Consider the following 22,511-nt stretch of genomic DNA (forward strand, 5'->3'; position numbering starts at 1 on the left):
CAATATTATGCTAGTGTGTGTGAGACAAAGAGGAGGTAGAATTAATTTATAGTATGCAAGGAAGTGGACGTAACTCTTTACCAACTAAGCAATAACAATCAGCATGGCCCAAGTGGATTTTAATTGACCTTGACTGTCCTGCCACAATATCTAGGAATAAAGCTTAGATTTGGATACATAAAGATTCAGGCCAATCTAAAACATGATTTCATGTTAAATATTAGTTTGAAGCTCCATCATGCAAAAACATCATAAAACTTGCATGCACATTTCATAATAAATCCAGCAATCTGCATTGCAGCAAGACATTGTAGCAGCAAACTATAAAAAGCTAATAATCTGCAAAAAATTGCACATTTAAATTTCAGTAAAACTGTACTGTGGAGGACCAACCATGACTGCAAACAAAATGTTTACACAAGAAAAAACAGATACCATGAGACCTATTGGTCTATAATGAGTGTATGTCAATGTATTTACTACTAGTAAATTATGTGTAGGAAAACAAAAGTTAACTGAGTTTGGCTCCAGAGAACTGTCCTGTCACTATTTTTCACACAAGAATAGATTATAAAATTCACCATATTTCTAAAGAAATATCAATATCTTACAAATCAAGTAATAGGACTTAGGAGACAAATATACCTTTTTAACATATTCAGAAAGACTTAACATTAATAATATTACTGATCTTAGCAAATGTAATACTCGGTTTACTTGTGACATCATTATCCTTGGTCATGTTTTCTGTGATCTAAACAATAGTATATCTAATAAGCATAAATACACATCTTACTTTATTTTGAGAAAAAATCTCTGAAAACAAGAGCTTAAAAATAAAAATAGATCAGTAAATAAATAAAAATAATTTGCAACTTTTACATTTTGTAGGTGTCCTTTATGGCATCAGTTTAACCAAATCACCATTATAAAAAGCCAATAAAATCTTTTGGACTAAAAATAGTTAACAGCAGTTTAAAAATAAAAATTCAACAGTTATATACAATACCTTACCAAGACTCCTGAGTATATTTGCTAATGTAACAATCATGTCAGTAGCATTCAAACTTTGCAGCACTTTTAAGCAATAACAAACATTCTGTGTAGTAACAACAGCAGAAAAAAACAGCACATACCAGAATATCATAAAGCACAAATTCAAGGATCCTTACCTCCTTTGTGGATGATGTAAATGCATGGCAGACAGTTATCCATTTATTTGTACTTTTCATCTATACAGTTCCCGGATTTGAGCAAATAATATCTGGACATTAAAGCAACAGGAGAAGGAAAAAAAAAAAAAAAAAAAAAAAAAAGTAGCCATTTGTTCTTAGATGCTTTCCTGCATTATATTTAGGATTGAGAATGAAACACAAACAGACATGGAATAATCAACACATCTTATTATTTCCTTGTGCATTCGGTATAAAAATAAGTTAGACATGAAATAAATTGGAAAAAAAAATCTGGTCAATGTTAATTTTAGGACAGTATTCAAGTTTCATGAAACATATAATGATCCACTTTAGCACATTTTGAGCCATCAAAAGAATTACTTGGTCCATTTGTTAAAACTGTTGCACTGCTGTTGCTTTCACTATTTGGTAAGCTGTCATTTGTCCGGGTTGATGATAAGATCTTTTGAGACACCAAATTATTTGTGGTCGCACTACTTATGACGTTGCTACCATTATTTTTATTATTAGATAATAAGAGTCCACTGGATACATTCAAAGCATCAGCTGACGAAGATTCTTGGTGTGCAGATGTTTTCACTTTGCTACCATCACTGTTTGAACATTCGCTGCCAACCTTGTCACTTATAGCATTGGAGGAGGCACACAGTAAGCTGTTACTTAGACTAGTTGCTGAGGAAGTAGGTAAAGAAGTGGAGGAAGAAGAGGATGTGGATGTTAAAGATGATGATGTTGCAGATGATGATGATGAGGATGAAGGAAATGTGGAAGAATGAATCTCATCACCCGTCACATTGCTTGTACTAAGTTGAAGCCCCGATACTGCCAAGGGAAGCGTGTTAGTTGAGTCTAGCGTCACAAACTTTGATGTGGGTTGAGTGGTGAAATCTACGGAATGTTGCTGTAGTCTATCACTTGTACTGCTAAAATTTGATGCCCATTCACTATTGGAGAGATCATCCAAAGTCACACCACCACTTGGATTAGAACCATCATTTGCCCCACCACCACCACTACTACCACCACTTCTGGTTCCATTGCTATTTTCAGTCACTAGATCCACTTCTAAGTTCTCCTCAAGAAGCACTCCTGAGTCACTGTTGAGTAAAGTATCCAATTCTGATGGTATAGACACTTCTAATTCTGTTATGTTTCCAGCAGCATCACCTTCCAAAATTTCTGCCGAGATGAAAACAGAGGACGGCAGCGCAGCTGTCAGATTTAGTTCCTCTGGGGACGAGGCAGAGTTGAGGCTGACATCTGGTGTTAGGGTGACAGGAACTCCAACAGTCTCCACATCTATTTCAACATCTGTGTCGTTGTCCTCAGGGGGAGAACGTGGACAGAAGTGTGGCCTACAAAAGAAGATGGCATTAAGAACAAATTAACTAATATACCTCAAGAAAAATACCATAATAGACATAAACTTACCTAATAAATAATTCTGAAATATCAAGGGGTGGAACACTTCACAACCTAACTGGTTCAGATATGACACATTACACTGAATAGACATACTGTTAAAAACTAGTCATGTATTAAAGTTAATTTGGGAACTCAAGACAACCTCTTAAGCAGACAATTATCATTTGCCAATTACAAGGATTTTATGTGGCATGTAACAATGGGTAGACCAGAGATAACATGACTACAATATCTGACAACTAAAGTGACAGCCAACCACACTCCCTACTATGTTATCCTGAATATATGTACATATAGCCTGCTTTTTACATTTACCACAATAACATTTCAACCACAGATATCATGTGAAAAGATACTAAAATACTCTCCCAGATTTGAATTTGAAAATTGTCAAGGACAAAACCAAGCAGCAATCACAAAATTTATTTACAGCTGATAGTGATGTGGCAGAGAAGTGAGGTTGCACTACCACAGCAGATAAGGTTCATGAAGGTAAATTATTTGTAAACAAAGCTGTATTACAATAGGCAGATAAATTTTACAGCTTTCTCATAATGAAATACAACAAAAATCAAAGAGCCATGAACAGAACAGAACTTAATTTCTTTTCATACTGTTGGTTCCTTACCAAGACAATGAAGACCTGCCTAATGTGACATATAGCTGAACCTCCACCTAATCCCTGCTATGTTGTGGACACGTGTCAGGCGGTGGTGGTGATGATGGATTTTTAGTTTTAGGTTAATCTTTGCAATCACCTACTATACATAAATATACATGGAGAGAGAGAGAGAGAGAGAGAGAGAGAGAGAGAGAGAGAGAGAGAGAGAGAGAGAGAGAGAGAGAGAGAGAGAGAGAGAGAGAGAGAGAGAGAGAGAGAGAGAGAGAGAGAGAGAGAGAGAGAGAGAGAGAGAGAGAGAGAGAGAGAGAGAGAGAGAATAAACTAAACTAAAATTAAATTAAATTACATAAAAATTAAATAAACAATAAATGCATAAATAAATAAATATAAATTAAATAAAACAAATAATAAATAAATAAATAAATAAATAAGCCAGAAAATCCTTACCATTCTGTTTTAACCTCATGGAGGAAATCACTAGTTGTTGTGAGACCATTTGGCCCCACATCTCTGAAGTCCGTCTTGAACCAAAGATCATCAAGAGGGGAGCTTAATCTATCTAACCACATTCTGCAACAAAAGTCATCATCAATTATCTCATCCAAAACTACTTAAAAATAAAAGGCAAGGACATTCACTTAGTAAGCATAGCTTGCACACTGCTTGTTGAAGACAACTTTTTAGAACAAAACCACATACAAAATACACATGACCACTTATGTATGTGATCATGAGTAACAATACTCCATGGTTCTGAAATACTTGTCTTCCCTTAAACTAAGTTTTTGAGATGGATAAGGATCAATAGAAAAATTACCAAACAAAATAGCAATGGTGACAACTCTCATCAAGGGCAGTATTTTTATTACTGAAACTACATAAATCTTACATCTAACTGTCCTTTTCCTATTTTCCCAAAAAACCCTCAACATGAGTGCAGATCCATACTACTAAACATTATCATACCTGCTCTTCATATAATTGATAACAAGTTGACTAAGTTACTTCCTTCAACTCAAAAAGGTAAATTCAACAAGTCACTCTCTCTTAATTAAGCCTTCACTGCTCTTTTCTAATTCTAATTAATATAGTACTAAGCATATGCCAGTTTTATGCATGGAAGAAAACCTTACCTGCCTCCTCTACCACGTCTGCGGCGAGCAAACCCAACACATCGACGAGTAGGATATGACAGGGAGGTGAGTGAAAACCTAAACCTTGGATCACCTCCTCCACCTTCATCAGGGGAAACCCAAGGCCAGTTTCCTTCTCGAGGCTGCAAGGCAAATTTTTTGAAGTATTAAATAAATGTATATCTCAAGTTTTATGGTAAACTATTCACTGCTAGAAAACTTTTGTTGTGTTATAACTGAACAATACCTTGATTTCTTTTAAATTCAGTCTTAGACTAACTTCACATTTAACAATCAAAATCCATCTTGAACCCATCTTCAAATTAAATCCAAGCTATTATTGATAGTACATCTCCAATCCTTTACCAAGAACATCTGTTCCAGAAATTTAATATTTGCTTAACATGACAAATATAAGAAAAATTAAGATTATGATAAACAGCCATTATTTAGAATTTTCCCTTTTACAAAATACATATTTGTATCTTGTACAAAAACAAATACATTTGGAATAATATTGTTCAGCTCTATTAATTGAAAAAGAAATTGTTCAAATGTATATTTTATGCAGATTGAAAAATACTTTGAAAACAAAATGCAGTTTTATAGAGATACAGTATTAAGTAGGAAATACATAAAGATAATGCATTTAAGTAAAAGTGAGCATTAAAAGTTCAGAAAGATATAAGAAACCTCAAGAAGAAACAATAATGCTGCAGGAAGCATAACTTTGAGCATGATGTAAATTCAAAACATTTTTCTTCATAATTGTGCCTTTGTTGGGGAGTTTCATACTGGAAATCAGAAAGCAGATACAAATAGGTTGATACAAATGTTCTTTTGAAGACTTACTGCATGGTAATTGGTATATTTTTTCCTCCTAAATGTAAAGACACCATCTGGTTCATTTTCCTCCTCTGCTTCTGACTGTGAGGGAGAAGCAACTTCATCCTCAGAGCTTGGAGGGGCATACCCAAGGGGATCCTGCAAAAGTTACAAGACTGAATTAAACCCTTAAACTACATATAATGTCAAATACCACTAAGTTACAGCCTGAAACTAAATATATTGTATGAAACCAGAGTTGTACATTTGAACAAAATACATCCATCACTAACACCAATAACTCTAATCGATACTCTAATCTTATTTGTCAAATACACAACCTTGTTTCCTATGTTACAAAAGTATAAATATCTCACAACTGAATCTATTATCCAAAATTTACATACAGATTTCTGAAGTTCTGCTTTTACAGTATTTAAAGACTTAACTCTTACATAGTCCTGCACTTGATAGCACAGTTAGCTCATCTTCATAAGCAAGGAATTTATATAAACTGCTTCTGTAGCAAATCCATATAAATACCTTTTCTATTCCATTCTTATCAATCATTCTTGTCACCTCACTTTACCTATTCTCTTCAGCTGAGGCTACAAATAAATATATTTATCTACCAGACCAGCTATCTCACATGAGGTGGCCCAGACAAAGCACTACACACTCATACACACATCATCCACACTCTTAGCCTTATTGGCCCCTGGTGGAAAGGAAAAGGATTGTGGACAACCATACTACACTCAGGAACTTAGGTATACCAGTGACAAATAATTAACAAAAAAGTAAGCCTCTAATGGTGTTTGTCAGATGTCTGTATGCTAAGGATACCATCACCCAAGTTGAAGCTCACCTGTGGGTATGTGGCAGCTATGGTATAAGGGTCAGGTGGATGATTGTATGTAGGGGTGAGCTGGGGTGTAGGGGGTGTGGATGAGGCTGAGGAGGAGATTTGAGTATGGTGTCTTCTGGCGCGTTTTTTGTATGTTCTCCGGTCTCTCTTTCCATCCTCCTGTTGAAACAAATATCAAATCAACCCTAACTATTGACTTATCAAAAATATGAAGCCTTCACATAATTCCCCAACTGAACATGCACCCTAAGAAAAATAAATGCCAGTCTTGAAGAGTTTTATGGAAGTGTTCCTACTAACCTTGCTGGAATGTGATATTGGGGCAACCTTAACCCAAGAGCCACTGGACGTAGCACTCGCTGAAGCGGTTCCTGATGACAGCTGGTGGTTGGAGAACAAGGGAGCAAAAGCCGGTCGTTGAGTTCGTGGAGTACTGACCTCTGCTAACAATGACCCAGAGAAGTCTTGCACCTCATACCTGTTGGTGAATTGGTCTCAGGTAAGTACCCACACATACATGCTTACTGATCTTGTATATTCCTTACAAGATTTATTTTATGAAATCAGTTAACTATATTTAATGGACCTATATATCTAAAGACAAAAATCCATTGCTATTCCTTTTCTTTTTGCAGCCATCACCTATCTATTTATCTATCTATATATCAGGTCAGCAATCCTATGTAGCACCACACACTCATACACATGTTATTGACACTCTTCACTTGTCGGTCCCTGGTGGAAAGGGATAGGACCATCATGAAGTAAATAAAACTAAATGGCCTTCATAAGCTCAAAGCCACTTGTTTCCAACCAGTGGGTAATGTGGCAGTTTTTGGTGTGAGAGAGAGAGAGAGAGAGAGAGAGAGAGAGAGAGAGAGAGAGAGAGAGAGAGAGAGAGAGAGAGAGAGAGAGAGAGAGAGAGAGAGAGAGAGAGAGAGAGAGAGAGAGAGAGAGAGAGAGAGAGAGAGAGAGAGAGAGAGAGAGAGAGAGAGAGAGAGAGAGAGAGAGAGAGATAAGGAATTCAAGGAGAAAATTGGGATAGTAAACAATGTGGCATGTTAAACTGCAGAACATCCCAAAAGAGGCAGGGAATCACTTTCCTAAGCCAATACAAGAATTTTTTATTTCTTTTTACTTTGCTATATTAAGTAACATCCATGGTATCACCTTTGCATAACAGGAAGTGAGCAAAGTACAGATACACACTAACCTTCTTTCAAACACCTCAATGTTCAGGTTTAGATACTCCCTCTTGGCCTTTTCTCTTCTCTTCACCATATCCAGCAAGAGGACTGCTCTGGAAAGATCTCTTCTAAGTTTGAGCATTTTCTCATAACTAGACTCGTCATTCTTGCGGTTCTTTCTAGTCTGCATTTTCTCAGTTCTTTTACGAAATGCAACATAAGGATCGCTGGAATTGGAGCCGGAACCTTTTTCTGTTTTCACCTGTAAAGCAGAATATATTGTCAATGAAAAATACTGAAATATTCATTAATATATATGCAATTTCTTTGACACATACTTAAAATATGTCTCTGTATTCCCTGTATGCTGAGAGAGAGAGAGAGAGAGAGAGAGAGAGAGAGAGAGAGAGAGAGAGAGAGAGAGAGAGAGAGAGAGAGAGAGAGAGAGAGAGAGAGAGAGAGAGAGAGAGAGAGAGAGAGAGAGAGAGAGAGAGAGAGAGAGAGTCATACAAAATATCTAAATCATAACCATATAACATAACTGACATACTTAATTTATTCCAAACATCCCCAACCTCTGTGCACACCTCTATAAATTTCACATTTCAAGAATTTCTTAAAAATGGGCATTGGTTAAAATGTGTAGCTTACCTAGCACGCCTCTGCCCTCTTGAAAATTTTTAGGTAAATATATTCCTTACCAATCTTTCTTTGGCTTAAGCTGCCTTATTTATTACATATTTCTATGAGTGATATTTCTGTGCTCCTAATCAGTGAACTTTGTGTATTTCTAAAAAAAAAAAAAAAAAAAAAAAAAAAATGCACACACCACAATAAAAGGCACGAAACTACACTCTCTCTACCAACGTAACCAACTTATATCAATACAGCAGACTAACCATGGCAACTCTGACCTGTGGTATGAGTGCGTGTGTCAGTCTGAGCCGCTTATTTAGCCAGTAGTCATATACGGCAATGATGAGGTCGTCATCATCTTTCAAAAGCACCTTGGCCTCCTGTAGGGTGACAGCTTTCAACCCAGAAGCCTGAAAAGATTTTAAAATTCAGTTATATTAGTTAACAAGAAATCTACAACTAGAAAGAAAAACAGAAGGGAAGTCCTAAGTCCATAAGTGCTTCACTATTTAAAATATCTCTCTCTTAACTGAATAACTTTCAAGTATAAACTTATATCTCATATTAAACTATTTCAAATTGGACATTTTCTATAAATAGTGAAGACTGTTTATGATGAAAAAATAAATTAATAAACAGCACATACATAGTGTACACAAGATATTTTCCCTATAATACACTGCTTTCAAAATCAGCAAGGAAAAATTCTACTTATATATTACATGTGTCTAAATTCCATCCTGCCACCAGTAACCATCAGACTTAGTCCTCTACTCAACATTTTCACATTCCCCTCCTTAATGCCATAAATACAAACACTAATCAATCAAGAGGACATGACACATCCTTGTCACAGCTCTATTCAAATAAAAACACTTCAAACAATATGCATATTTTCCACACTATTTTGGATGAATTATTCATTTCAACTAACAAGTTTCTAAGACCAAGATACCAAAACAAATGAGAACTTCTCCTCTTAGGAAAATTAAGTGTTAACCTAAGACATGGATGACCAAACTTTAAGAGGTTTGGATTACCATAATTAGACCAAAAGTAATGCAATACAGGGGGTCCTCACATTACGATGAAATTCTGTTCCTTCACCTACGTTGTAAACCAATTTTCAGCATGGGTCAGAACCAACCTATCCTTGATAACTGCAGCATCACCCAGGCAATGTTCATCGGCATTTCTCCCTTTTGCACTCATTTCAGTGTCTTATTTAATTACTTTGCTTTTTTTTTCAATGCACTGCCATCAGAGGAGTCTGCCTTATGTGTGGGAGCCATAATGAAGGGCAAAAAATTCCCAAAAAAGCAACACAAATAAGAGTGAATGATAAATATTAATCCAAAGTGGTGCACAACTGAGACCAACCAACACTTCTTTCCTTGATCTATCATCGCACGACAGTGAATTCCTCTGCCCTGCTCACCAACTAGTTCTTTGAATTATTTTTATTTATAATTTTTCATGTAATACAAAAGGAATTAAAGGGCAGGGATCTACAAACTAATCCAACCAAAGAAAGCGTTACTGGAAGATACCCAAAACCAAATAAATACAACAAAATGAAAATGTAATACATATTTTTTGTTTCCTTCCTTTATTTAATTTATAAAAAAAATTGTCTTTGGAGTAGTGTGTGGTGTAGAGTAAAAAGTAAGAGATGAGTGTATTAGATGGCATGCTGTACTCTCAGCACTACCAGCATCATAACCATGAAACAGCAAAAGTTGAGACCATCATAAACTGAGGACTCCCTGTATCACCAGAAAAGCTTACCTTTTCTAAGCGGTCCATCATTTCTTCAAATTGAAGATTGGTGAGAGGTACCTCCCCTTTGGCAGCATGTTGGTTAAGCCACTCCTCATCCTCAGAATCCATGTCATACTCAGGTATGTCCTGGTCCGCTGAGAACGGATGGATGTGGATAAGCTGTCGGGGTGCCTGAAAGAGAGGAAAAGATTAATTCATTTGCATTATTATGCAACATCCCCTTATCAGTATCAGAGGAACACAAAAATTGATCTGATGGAGGGACAAAGTGGATGTGAGAGGTCATCACTGGGACTGAGCTTCTGGCAGGACACTTAAATGTAATATAAGTCTGATATGTTAGCAACCAGGCCATGGTCATCAAGGCCTGAGTACAATTTGGTCAACCTTGACTGCACTGTCACTGCATTAACAGTTAGAAATGAAGTATTGAAATTTGTGCAACAAGTGTATCACACAAGACAAAACCAGAATACTATAAAACATTTTTTATACTAACAAACATTTTTTAAATTAATCCAAATACTAACAAACATTCTTAAAAATTAATCCATAAAACCACAAAAGTAGAGGTACCCTTGGAGTCCTTGGATAAGGCTTCACCTGAGCAGCATCTAATTATTGGGAATTTTAGTACCTGACACAAGGAAAAACTAATTACTCTGATCAAAGTAATAATAAACAAAAAGGGAGATTTTTACCCTAAACATTTTTTTTCTGCAAGGTACAACTGATCTGACAAAGTTTACAAATGTTTATCTGCATGAGCAGATTACATCATAGTGTTGACAACATCCTAGCATACCTGCCAACACCAATGACAGTTGGGAACCATCAAACACAAGAAAAACAAGAAATTATGTGCTGGCTGATAAAAGGTTGTCATTTTCTTCCAAGATTGCTGAGAGGCCATTCAAACTTACACAAATAAGCTGTTTAACTTATCTATATTACCAGGGTGAATACTGTAAGTCATCCAGGGAAGAAAATAAGCATTGCTCTCTGTATTTTTGACAATCATGAAAAGTTTTATTCAGTGGCCATTCAATCTCAGAAGAATCAAGCCACTCAATCTGATGATAATATATACATACATCCATGTAAATTTGACAATCATGAAATGCTTTATCCAGTGGCCATTCAATCTTAGAAGAATCAAGCCACTCAACATGATGTTAACAAGAGTGAAGAAATGTGTATAATTTTCTGAAAATGAGAAATTCATAAAAAAATATATAAATGCAAGACAACCATGACACCATACCTAGCCGGTGTTGACTTCAGCAAAAGGAGTACAAGATAGTCCCTTAAATTCAAGATTAGTAGAAGGTAAAAACAATCCCCAATGAATGAGTATTTCATAAGCTCATGTTCTGCTACCTTTTAATAGTACCTTAGAATACAGAGAGAGAGAGAGAGAGAGAGAGAGAGAGAGAGAGAGAGAGAGAGAGAGAGAGAGAGAGAGAGAGAGAGAGAGAGAGAGAGAGAGAGAGAGAGAGAGAGAGAGAGAGAGAGAGAGAGAGAGAGAGAGAGAGAGAGAGAGAGAGAGAGAGAGAGAGAGAGAGAGAGAGAGAGAGAGAGAGAGAGAATGCTAATGAAAGTGTTCTCTCTATCCAAAGTCAACAATGCCAAACACTTTTCTTCTCAAAGAGTTTTCTATTTGTGTAAAACAATCATTTAATCTGCAACTCCTACATGTACATACATTCCTACCTGATTTAACTAATTATCTAATCAATCTTTCATGACAGTCAGTGAGCCACAGTGAAGGTTCAATACATATCAAACCTAACCAACAAGCATCTATTGGAAAGAAAAGAGCATCAAATATTAAAACCTCACCTTATAGTTGGGAGGGTACATTCTGTCAAGGACGGAGGGATCTTCGGCACCCCACTCATACACCTCAGGCACCGGAATCACACGCTGATGGAAGATGGCCTGCTGCAGGTGATGTTCCTGTAGAAAACAGATAATTGTGACTACCTACCCACATAATGTACAATAAAATCATAATGTGATTAGAGCGCATAATTTTTTGTAGTATTTCCATATTAATTCCTCAACCCTGTTGGATATTACTACTGATTTATGGCTATTACATCTGGAGTGAAGATTCACATGCAGCTCTCTCAATTTTTGGCAGGTAGTAACAAGTCAGCTGATAATTAATTTGGTTTCATATATTTTATGTATTTAAACTTTATTTTAGGTAGCTAGCTGTATTTATTTTGTTATTCAAATCTAACATTTACCACAGCTAATAATGTTATTAATTAGTAGGTACACCATCAGAGCCTTATCATTCACCAACAAAGGTAAAGCTGGCAATGGAAACTAAACCCAAGAAGCTAAGTATGGCATTACATACATGTAAGGTAATTATGAAAAATGGCCTCATGTTTACGTGGTGTCATTAATTTTACTGTAAAAATTTTATAGGCATGCCTCTCTTAACAGTTAAGTAGTTTCTCATTACAGTGCTATACAGTGTGTAATAACGGCTTCACTGCACACTGTCAGACATGTCAGTGCTCCTGTGGGCACTTGTGTGGAGTCTCTTTTCATTTCTTTATCACAGAAAACTAAACATTGCTGTGAAAATCTACACATTGCATTACACTGATAAAGTCCAAAGCTAGATGACTAGTTTATTGTTATGCATGGCATGCTCCCCATAGTCTGACATACTATTCACCAAGGTATCATTAGTCAGATTTCAATCACACATCCTTTTATATTCCAATTATGTTTCCAGCTTTATTTTCATTAGCCCATGACATGAGGTTCTGAGACCTCACCAATGAAATGGACCAATAAAAATACTGTGGAATATTAATATTGTTGGAACATACTAAAGGGAGAAGATTCAAGTACGACTAATAATCACTGTGATGATTCAGCGCCAGCAGCAGCAGCACCATTGCAGTGATGACAAAGCACTGAAGGGTAATGTTGAAATTAAGCATAAATTTGAACATCTATTAGTTGAAAAATTAATGCAGTAATTATATACAGTTTGCACAGGCAATTTGGAAAAAATTCAAGGATGCATAATTTTACCAGTGTCTAGATAGGAAAAATTTTCTCTTTTGCTGCTTCTAATAGCAGTTCACTGATATCACACAATAATACACAACTTGTCTGCCAGCTTCTTCATCGTGATCCTGTCTTGCTTGCTCTGTCTGCCTCCACCTCAAAATGTATAGTATTAGGCAATCACTACAAGTTTTAGTTTAAGCACGGATACATCTATAACAGTAAAAACACTCAATCTCTAAAACAATACCGACAATAATAATATAATAATGGGGAGACATGTAATACAATAGCTTTTCTCCACACAATACTTCCACCTACATTATACATGCAACACATTACCATACCAATAAATATTAATGCCCTCTTCCACAAACAATAACAGCTCCAGATTGCAAACTTCTCTTCTCCATGCTGTAGCTAGTTTTCTCTTAGTGTACACAGTATAAATCACAGTCTACATAAGACAAAGTTGCAGTTTGAAATTCACTTGTACAAGGAGGGGATGTGTAGATTTAATATGTACAACTTTCAAACACATTAATATCATATACTGTTTGACAGTTGGAATATATCAACTGTTATTTTAATGGACAAGAAATTCTAGTTGATTTTGAACCCCTTACGAATAGAAATGATCATCCTAAACTTTATCTTGTTCTCTAATAGTATTCAAAATATAAACAGATACCATGGTACAGAGTTAATAGCTGCAAATGACACTGATACATATACTACCCATACTATACTTCCAGGTCCTGTTCCTTGCTTTCCACAATAACAAGAGTCACATTTCACTGCCAATACTCAAGATTACCAACAATAAATAAATAAATAAATTGGATGTTAGTATCAAGCCACTCCTCCTCCCATGTTGTTCCCTAAACATTGCACTTACTCTGTCCACCTCCAATGTGTGACAGACAGCCAGGAGTGTGTCAATGGTTTCCTACAAGTACCTATATACTGGACATTTTAGTTGCAGAAAATCAGCAATGACATACAACCTAAATAAATCCAGATACAAGCTGATTACAATTCCCTATCAAAAGAGTAAACAAATCGCTAATATGATATAACATTTGAAAAATGAATAAATAAAAGAAAAAAAAAAAAAATATATATATATATATATATATATATATATATATATATATATATATATATATATATATATATATATATATATATATATATATATATATATATATAATATAATATAATATAATATAATATAATATAATATAATATAATATAATATAATATAATATAATATAATAAAATAAAATAATAATAATAAAAATCATTGATAATAGCAAAATAAAAAGTTTATATCTCCTTTGAATTATTTAAATGTATGAGAGAACTTTGTTAGAAGAAACATTACTAACTTTATCAATAAAAACAAAAGTATCATCTGCTACTGAATATTTCCAGACTATTATCAAAAGGATTATCTAAATTGTCTTTTCATCACCTCCCTTCCCTTTTACAAAAATTGACACAAGAAGCATTATACATTTGTGCAAACAACTTACATAACGTACCCTGTCCAATTACACCTCCTTTCTTGACACAACACCTGTCTTCACTAGTACTGAATAGCTAAAAGACAAATACATCATTCTGTGTTGCACAGGAAGTGCTATCAGGAAATCTCAATTTCAATCTCACCCCCTTCCCAAATGTATTCATACATCTGGTAGTGCTACCTGATTATGAAGGACAGTTAATCATAATAGTTCAAAATGCTATTTATAGATTTTTACTCTCATTTAAGATATTTGGTTTTCATCAATTCATATATTAGTTTCTCATTTTTTCACTGATTACACTAATGGAATCATTCATGATTGAGAACTTTATATTACCTATGGTTGTGCAGGAGTGGGTGATAGTTTTATACTCCTTTTATTTTATTTGGTGTCAAGATGGTACGCACCACTCAGCACTCCCCAAATAAGGAATGCGAAGACCTTGATGATGAGGAACACAATGGTGCTCTTCCTCACACTACTCACGTCACTGTGTCCCAACTCCATGAAAAGTGTGGGGAGTGACTCATAGCCACAAAACTGCAGTGGGCACCTCACTCGCCTGAAGTGAGCCCTCCAGATTTCTTCCTCTGGGATGTTCCTCGAGGACAACATCTACCAGGGTAACCATCATACTATTGCTGCATTGAAGGCAGGCACCACTGAGAAGATTCAGGCAATCGCAATCATTCCACAGGAATGTGCACGTGTTATCAACAATGCTGCATGCTGCATTCAACAATGCCTTCAACTGAGTGGTGGTCATCTGGACCATATTCTCTGAGGTTCCTCATTTTTTGGGGTTCATGTTGAGGCTAAATGGTTACAGATACTAAATGTTATTCTTTTAACTTACAATGCATGTAGTCAATATTACTTTATCATTTATGGTCTTTGATTGGTGCCTATCCATTTTGTTTCAACAATTTTGAAACAGCCCGTATTCTTTTCAGGGAGTTTAGTGAATGGCACAAAAGCTAGAAAAAAAAAAAAAATTTCAATTGTCAATCCCCCCCAAAAAGTTACGAGTTTAAAAAGATTGGCTAACTAAGCTTCAGCTGTGCAGTTATATAGAACAGTGAAGTGAATGAGTTCATGCTGTACAAAATTATTCACATGAAAACCAGTATCTGGCAGCAACCTCCACCTATTGTATCTCTGGTTCTTCTTAATCTTTGCTGAGCTCTTAATATAAAGCATTTCAATAACAGTACATACCTATATTCATTCCTATTTGAAATTCATTAGTTTGTTACTTCACTTCTTTGGACAACTGTATATAAAGCCATTTAGCAAACTGATGATGTAAATAAAATCAAGATTCTACAATAACAACCTTTACTATCCTGTGGAGCAAGGATTTATCCCTGTGATTTAAGTCTAATGCAATGGGTTTTCAAGAACAGATGCTAAAATAACGATAGCAATGTTCTTTACTTTTTTGTCCTTGATTTCAGTGCTATTTCTCAGTGTGGTGGCTTTGAAGTAAATAAATGGTGACTAAAAGTGTTGTTTCAATCAAATAATTCTGTCTAAAACTTGAGAAATATAAGCCTCCAATTATGAATTAAATAATACTCCTAGTAATGCTGTATATTACCTCTGTAATGTTCTCAGAAATACAACAGTTTGTCTGTCTGGTATTGTGCTAAAAAATCCTCAAGTTGGCACAACTACAATTATGAGATAATATATAAAAATATAAATGTAGCTTGTTTCTAAGCAATCAATATTTGAGGAAGGTACTTTTCTCTCTTTCCTATTAATCTTATACTCTTACCAGCTTCACTAACTTCATCCCATCTCACTGCTCACCACATACTTTCACATTTCACTTTCTCTCAAGTAGATACACGTTTCAATGCACTACTGGTATCACATTCAAGAACCCTACAGCATATAAGCTGATAAAACTTTAGTTGGTAGATTATTCTGATGGTAATCCTATCTACCTAACTGTTGTGCATTACTATTTACTATTTATCATTATGTTCACTTGTCCTATGTGAAGTCATCCCACAAAGCCCAGAACATTTCATGTCTAAAAAATGAAATATAAATTAATGTAAGAACCAATGAAGTGTTGTGGTATGCTGGGCCTCACAAAGACCTAGAACAGAGGGGCACAACAGATGGAGGTAGTTGCCAGATACTACTTTTTGTTTGAAACCTTTAGTAAAATATGACCACTTCCTTGGACAACTGTGCCTTACTAGGGTGCATTACATATCTGTGCACCTAACACCATGCAGAAAACTGTTACTACCAATATAAAGTCAGACAATCAATCATAGTACCTTTATATAATCAACTCTAGCAGTACATACTGGCATCACACATTTGAAAGACCACTTCAACACTTCCATGTTAGGAAACTTTCAGCATCTTGTTTTCTACTTTAGTACAGTTGTCTGCTTTGATTCATTAGTTTTTGGGGCAATTATGGGTATAGTTGTTAGCTTCTTTAATATAATGTCAATGGATACAAGAGACAATGCTATCTAGAACTGTATTCTCATTCTCAAGTATTTCACTCTTATCTCAACCACATTTAACTAGCTATACTGAATATCAAAGGCTTGAAAAAAAAAAAGGGGGGGAGGGGATAGAAGCGACAGACATCCACAAATTCATCATTACAAATATATTTCAACATGAATTATGTATTATTAATGGAATATATTGTAAAGCCCTATCAAATCATCTGTGGTCTTGGAAAAGTCTTTTATGAAAGGTGAAAAAGTTTAAAAATACAAGCCACACTAGCTCTTCCTAAAAACTTAAGGCAGTTGCAGATTAATCATTAGTTTTTATTAGACCAGCTGTGCAGTTCTTGTTATGTCCTGACCTTTGCCCATAGCTTATGAGTATGACAGATAAACAGTATCAGTATCATAAAAGTCCAAGTTTAAGGAAACTATCCACTACTCAGCAATTGGCAGCTTTCATCTAAAGCTTACACATACCTATGTTTTATGCGAAGATGAGAGAAGTTGTTTCATCATGGTTTAAAAATAATGTTCTCAAAGTTTACAAGAGCCCAATCTAAAACAAGTTTCCTTTCTATATTATACAAAAGACAAAATAAAGTACAATTGCCCAAGTAGTGGCCATTGTCTACAAAACCGTTTCAGACAAAAGAGCAGTACAACCACCTCCACCTACCATATCCCCAGTTCTTTTTGTTCTTTGCAGAGTTCTAGCAATAAAGCAGTCCAATAATCCTTGTTACTCTATGTACCTTCATTTTATAGACATGAAATTCAATGGACTGTACCCTTTGGGGCATCTGCACATTACACAATTACTACGTATCATTATTATCACTTTAATTATTATTATTATTATTATTATTATTATTATTATTGTTATTATTATCTATTAAAAGAACACTTCTCAAAGCCAATAAATATATGCGGTATCTCATTGTGGTACTGGTATGGGTGACACGTTACCAGTTTGCTACATTCACATCCCTTACCAGATCATCAATTATAAATACCAGTATCATAATGCATAAGTAGAAGGTAGTAGTACTGGCAAGTCCTGGCAAAGTTTTGATTAATATTCATAGATACATTTGTTTCTAATGCATAAATTAAGTTAGGTTCATTTTGCCCTCAGGAACATGACAGAAAATTCATCTAAAAGTGGAATAAATTGGCCATGACAGCCACCACCACAGATTAAATCCTGCCAGGACATTCAAGGATATGTAGTGCAACACATTACCAATCACATGAATGTTGAATAGACTGTCACTAGACAAACATGTCACTCCAATGTATATGCAAGGAAATGAATTATTTATTGTATATAATCCTGTTAAAGTTTACCATAGTGGGTCTAAATCTACTTAGCAGCCATGTACAGTAGTTAATATTGGTATATATATGATGAAAAATTTTATGAGAAGGTAAGGTTAGATAGATAGCAATAAGAATGACATGGAACTAGATGTAAAGGTGTTGTCATTAAGTCCTTGCATAAGCAGACTGGTTGCCTGCATGATGCTACACTTCTTTACATACCAAACCTCTGAGTAATTTCCTAAAGCCTCTTCTTTTCCTCCTTATGAATTACTGTTGCACAGTTCAAACTTATTCGCATATAGTAATCTAAAAAAAGGTCAAATTTCATGAATAAATTGTTAAGCAGACCTACATTAATCCAACCAGTGTTAATACAAGAGAAATGGACTAAAAACCCAACACTAATGATATTATTCCACTAATAATTTTACAGCACTGGCACATATATATATATATATATATATATATATATATATATATATATATATATATATATATATATATATATATATATATATATATATATATATATATATATATATATATAAAGATGCATCCACCCTTAAACAAGTAACAACAATCTGTTACTTCAGAATATTTATTGACATATTCTGCTAATATGTATGTGCATCATATAAAGGAGCAAAAAGAATTCAAAACACTACCAAATGAAAATGGCAGGTACATCAATACAGAACAATAATGCAAAGGCACAGTCAGCTGTGCTTGTGTTTCAGGCAATATCTGCTCACTGCCTCACAGGTGTGCTTCCACTTGAGAAACACTGCCCCAATAAACAGTAATAGGTTATACACATTAATGAAAAATTTCTAAAGTCTTAGGTACTCAAAGAGCCAGAAAAAAAAAGTCTTAACTATATTATATGCAATGCAGATTTTGGATGACATTTGTCTGTCAGTATTCCCACTTAGTTCAGTTGGAAAATATTCTATTACTGAGAAGACCTAAAATATGTAAATCCTAACTACAAATTTGCAAAAAAAAAAAAAAAAAAGAGAAAGAAAGAAAGAAAAAAGAAAGTCACTAATCCCTCTTATAAAAGTCTATATTTCATCCACTTAGGTGACTGCCTACTGAATGGAGTGATAAACAGGTATGTAATTAACAAAGCATAGGCTTTAGATATAATTCTAGCAGTACTGTTCTCTCAATTCAGGTACTGGAGAAAAGAGCTCTCTGAACTTAGGGGAGCAGACAGTTTTCATTTATGTGAGTGGTGTACCCTAAGGGTCCAAAGTCAATGTTATTTGTATATGTTCCCTTATCACACCATGCGAATTTATGAAATTTGGTTTAACTTTTCATGTATATATATATATATATATATATATATATATATATATATATATATATATATATATATATATATATATATATATATATATATACACACACACACAGAGAGAGAGAGAGAGAGAGAGAGAGAGAGAGAGAGAGAGAGAGAGAGAGAGAGAGAGAGAGAGAGAGAGAGAGAGAGAGAGAGAGAGAGAGAGAGAGAGAATCTTAATTTGTCCCACAGCCTTTGTTCTAAGCCAACTGATTTAAGAGAGAGAGAGAGAGAGAGAGAGAGAGAGAGAGAGAGAGAGAGAGAGAGAGAGAGAGAGAGAGAGAGAGAGAGAGAGAGAGAGAGAGAGAGAGAGAGAAACTTGCATGTTTATCTACAATTTACAGATAAAATTTAGTTTTGCAGCTTAGTTACTGAGAAAATAAGATAGTGATACCTTACATTTTCTATCCTTTGTATCTCCATTCTTTTTCAGAAAATGAAAACATCAGTAAAAAAAAACTAATTTGTACTTTCTATTGATACTAAACAACAGACAATCAGATTTATGGTATAAATTGTAAGTTTTAAAACTGGAAAATACACTTGGAGAAACTGGCTGTCAGATTATTTTCCATGCCTTCTGTGTTTGTTTAACTGGCATGAAATCTACTTTCTTAAGAACCGGAATGAACATCTGGTCCCCCTTCGAAAATGTATTACTCATTGAGTGGTGAAGGTATTAGAAGGCGCCACCTTCCTCTTTGTTGTCAGATTTATTCCTAATATTATCCCACTTCATATTCCTTGTCCTTCTCAGGTTTTCTTTTTTTGGCCTTTAATTTTGCATGCCAGTTTCTTTCTTCATCACTACAGATAATTCTGTAATTTGGCATCAGATCCAGTGATCTTTCCTGGTATGTTTGTTCCTGTGAAGCTAAAGTTGTGTTTCAAAACCATGTGCTGGCAGCACAGCATGTCATCCTTACGAGAGAAGTTAGGAGATGAACAAAGCAACGTACCTTCCCGACACTTGCTGGGAGGTATTGAGCCAGCCCAGCCAGCCAGCCAAACGCTCTACTCCACTCACACAGGGGCAGATAGGGGAGGAATGACGAGTGGGAAAATATGAAAAGAAATACTAATATATAACAGGAATCATCCAAAATATATCAATATTACCATTACTGCTAACCCATGTGGAGTGGCACGTGCGAGGTGATGACGCAAAACGGCGGGGCATTTGAATCCTCCCCCGTGATGTCTTGTTAAAATTTTGCTGAAATAAACTTCTGCTATTCCAGTCTTCTCAACAGTGAGCAAAAAATATTTTCGTGTTTCAAAAATATTTGTCAAAAAATACACCCGGCTGCCCCCATTAAGAAAAAGAAAAATATATGTTCGAATCGTCCAGACACCCACCAAAGTATGTGGAAAAACGTGTTCTTTTGAGCATGACAGCATTATAGACTGAAATGTACTGAAATACCACCCACACTAAGTAAACCAAGCCATGTCAACCTAACCTAACATTTTCTTTCAGGTTTTGGTAATTTCAATGTTTTCCTGGAAGCTAAAGGAAAATATTCATAATAATAATGCGGAAGACAATGACTATACATAAAACATATGAACAATAACATCTGCAGAGTTCACATCTACTTTGTCAATAAAATTCCTTCAGTACTCAGAATAGCATTAAAATTACTAGTAGGTCTTGTTCCTTTGTGTAAAGTTTTTTTGAGCCAATAAGCAGTTCTGTACTGACACACCATAATACACAAATATCCTCAGTGTACTACCCAATGGAATGTATCATTATGCATTATGTTGATTACAAGGACTTTTCTGGAAATTAAGGAACGAACCATAAAAACTGAATCTTGAAGGGCACCACATTAGCCTTACACATAAAGGAGGCAACAATAAACATGTAAACAACTTCAATAAAATGACCGAGGTTTAAAATTCATCACCGTTTAAATTCCTAACTTTCCAGTTTTGAGCCAAAAGGCCTAGCATGGTATTAGGTCATTCATGACAACGAGTTTGAGCTAAGCGGGGCATAGATGGGCGCCAGGAATGCCAGACCAGCTGGTGTGCACCTGTCAACATTTTACACACCTATTTTCACAACAATTTCTAATTCCGGTGCCGTATTAATGCCCGATTCTATGTTTTCACACACAACACTGCAAAGTTATACAGTTGTCACGGTCCGAACATCAAATTAAGGTTGACACTGTGAAAATATGTTCAGAATTTGTTTGTTTTGAATTTGGCGCGCGTGGTGCACCATGGCGGCGGCGGCGGCGCACCACCACCCGCGCCGCCCTGCCTCGGCTACTCACCGTTTCTTCCTCCTTTTCCATGCCCGTAGGCATCTGCGGCACTGTCCTGTTGATTGCATTGAATTCGGCAAAGTCCGGAATATCCTCTTGCATATACACAGGAATAGGTTTTGAGGCATCGAGCTGCCTCGCCCGAAACTTGCTCATGTTGGCAGCACAAATATCAGCACACCCGCGCCGCCACAAAACACTTCATAATTCACTTCACGGGGGGCCGAGCGGGCCACAGCCCACCGCAAAATATGGGGGGCACCACCTAGGATGTGCCCATTTTGTTGGTTTTGCTTTTCCAATACACACAAAGAAATGTTTGAAGGAAAAACACTGCATCAGGCGACTGGGAACCGCAGCACAATCATGGCGGTTCTTAACACACGCTCCGCGCCGCCCGCGCCCCCAGCGCCCCGCGGCACACACGCCAACTAATGCAACGCAGCGCAGACCGTACCTAGGCTCGTCTGCACCTCTCATCTCAACACTGTCTCAGTATATTCTAATATCATGTTGTGGTCTAAATTGCACATGGCAGGATCATCTCAGTACGTTCATCTTCACACAAAAGAAATATCAGACACAAATCTTTGTCTCTCATTCCCGTAAATTCACTCTTACTCTGGGTGTGTACGTTCTGTCCTTTCCCAAGCTAGATAGTAAGATCTGGTATCTGCAGTGAGAACTAGTGTTGTATTTATTTATCAGAATCACGCAATAATAGGTACATTGCTTTATCAAATAATCATTCATTGTCGGATAGTGAAAATATAACAAATTATGTATGAGCAGGAGCAAAACTACAGCAGTGTTGATAGATTTTC

At 35.7% G+C, this 22,511-nt stretch overlaps 1 protein-coding gene across 1 annotated transcript; it reads right to left on the reverse strand.

Annotated features, from left to right (window-relative positions):
• Positions 1–1,379: 1,379 nt before the first annotated feature.
• On the reverse strand, positions 1,380–22,131 carry LOC135109148 (enhancer of polycomb homolog 1-like). Its single transcript, XM_064020273.1, has 11 exons — positions 21,697–22,131; positions 11,517–11,633; positions 9,681–9,845; positions 8,171–8,302; positions 7,283–7,518; positions 6,370–6,547; positions 6,070–6,228; positions 5,229–5,360; positions 4,377–4,519; positions 3,691–3,813; positions 1,380–2,551 (listed from the first exon to the last, which is right to left on the reverse strand). The coding sequence occupies exons 1-11, from the start codon at positions 21,841–21,843 to the stop codon at positions 1,495–1,497; spliced, it is 2,589 nt and encodes an 862-aa protein (XP_063876343.1). The 5' UTR covers positions 21,844–22,131; the 3' UTR covers positions 1,380–1,494.
• Positions 22,132–22,511: the final 380 nt, after the last annotated feature.

Source organism: Scylla paramamosain, chromosome 18 (assembly GCF_035594125.1).
Source record: "Scylla paramamosain isolate STU-SP2022 chromosome 18, ASM3559412v1, whole genome shotgun sequence".
NCBI classification, from domain to species: domain Eukaryota; kingdom Metazoa; phylum Arthropoda; class Malacostraca; order Decapoda; family Portunidae; genus Scylla; species Scylla paramamosain.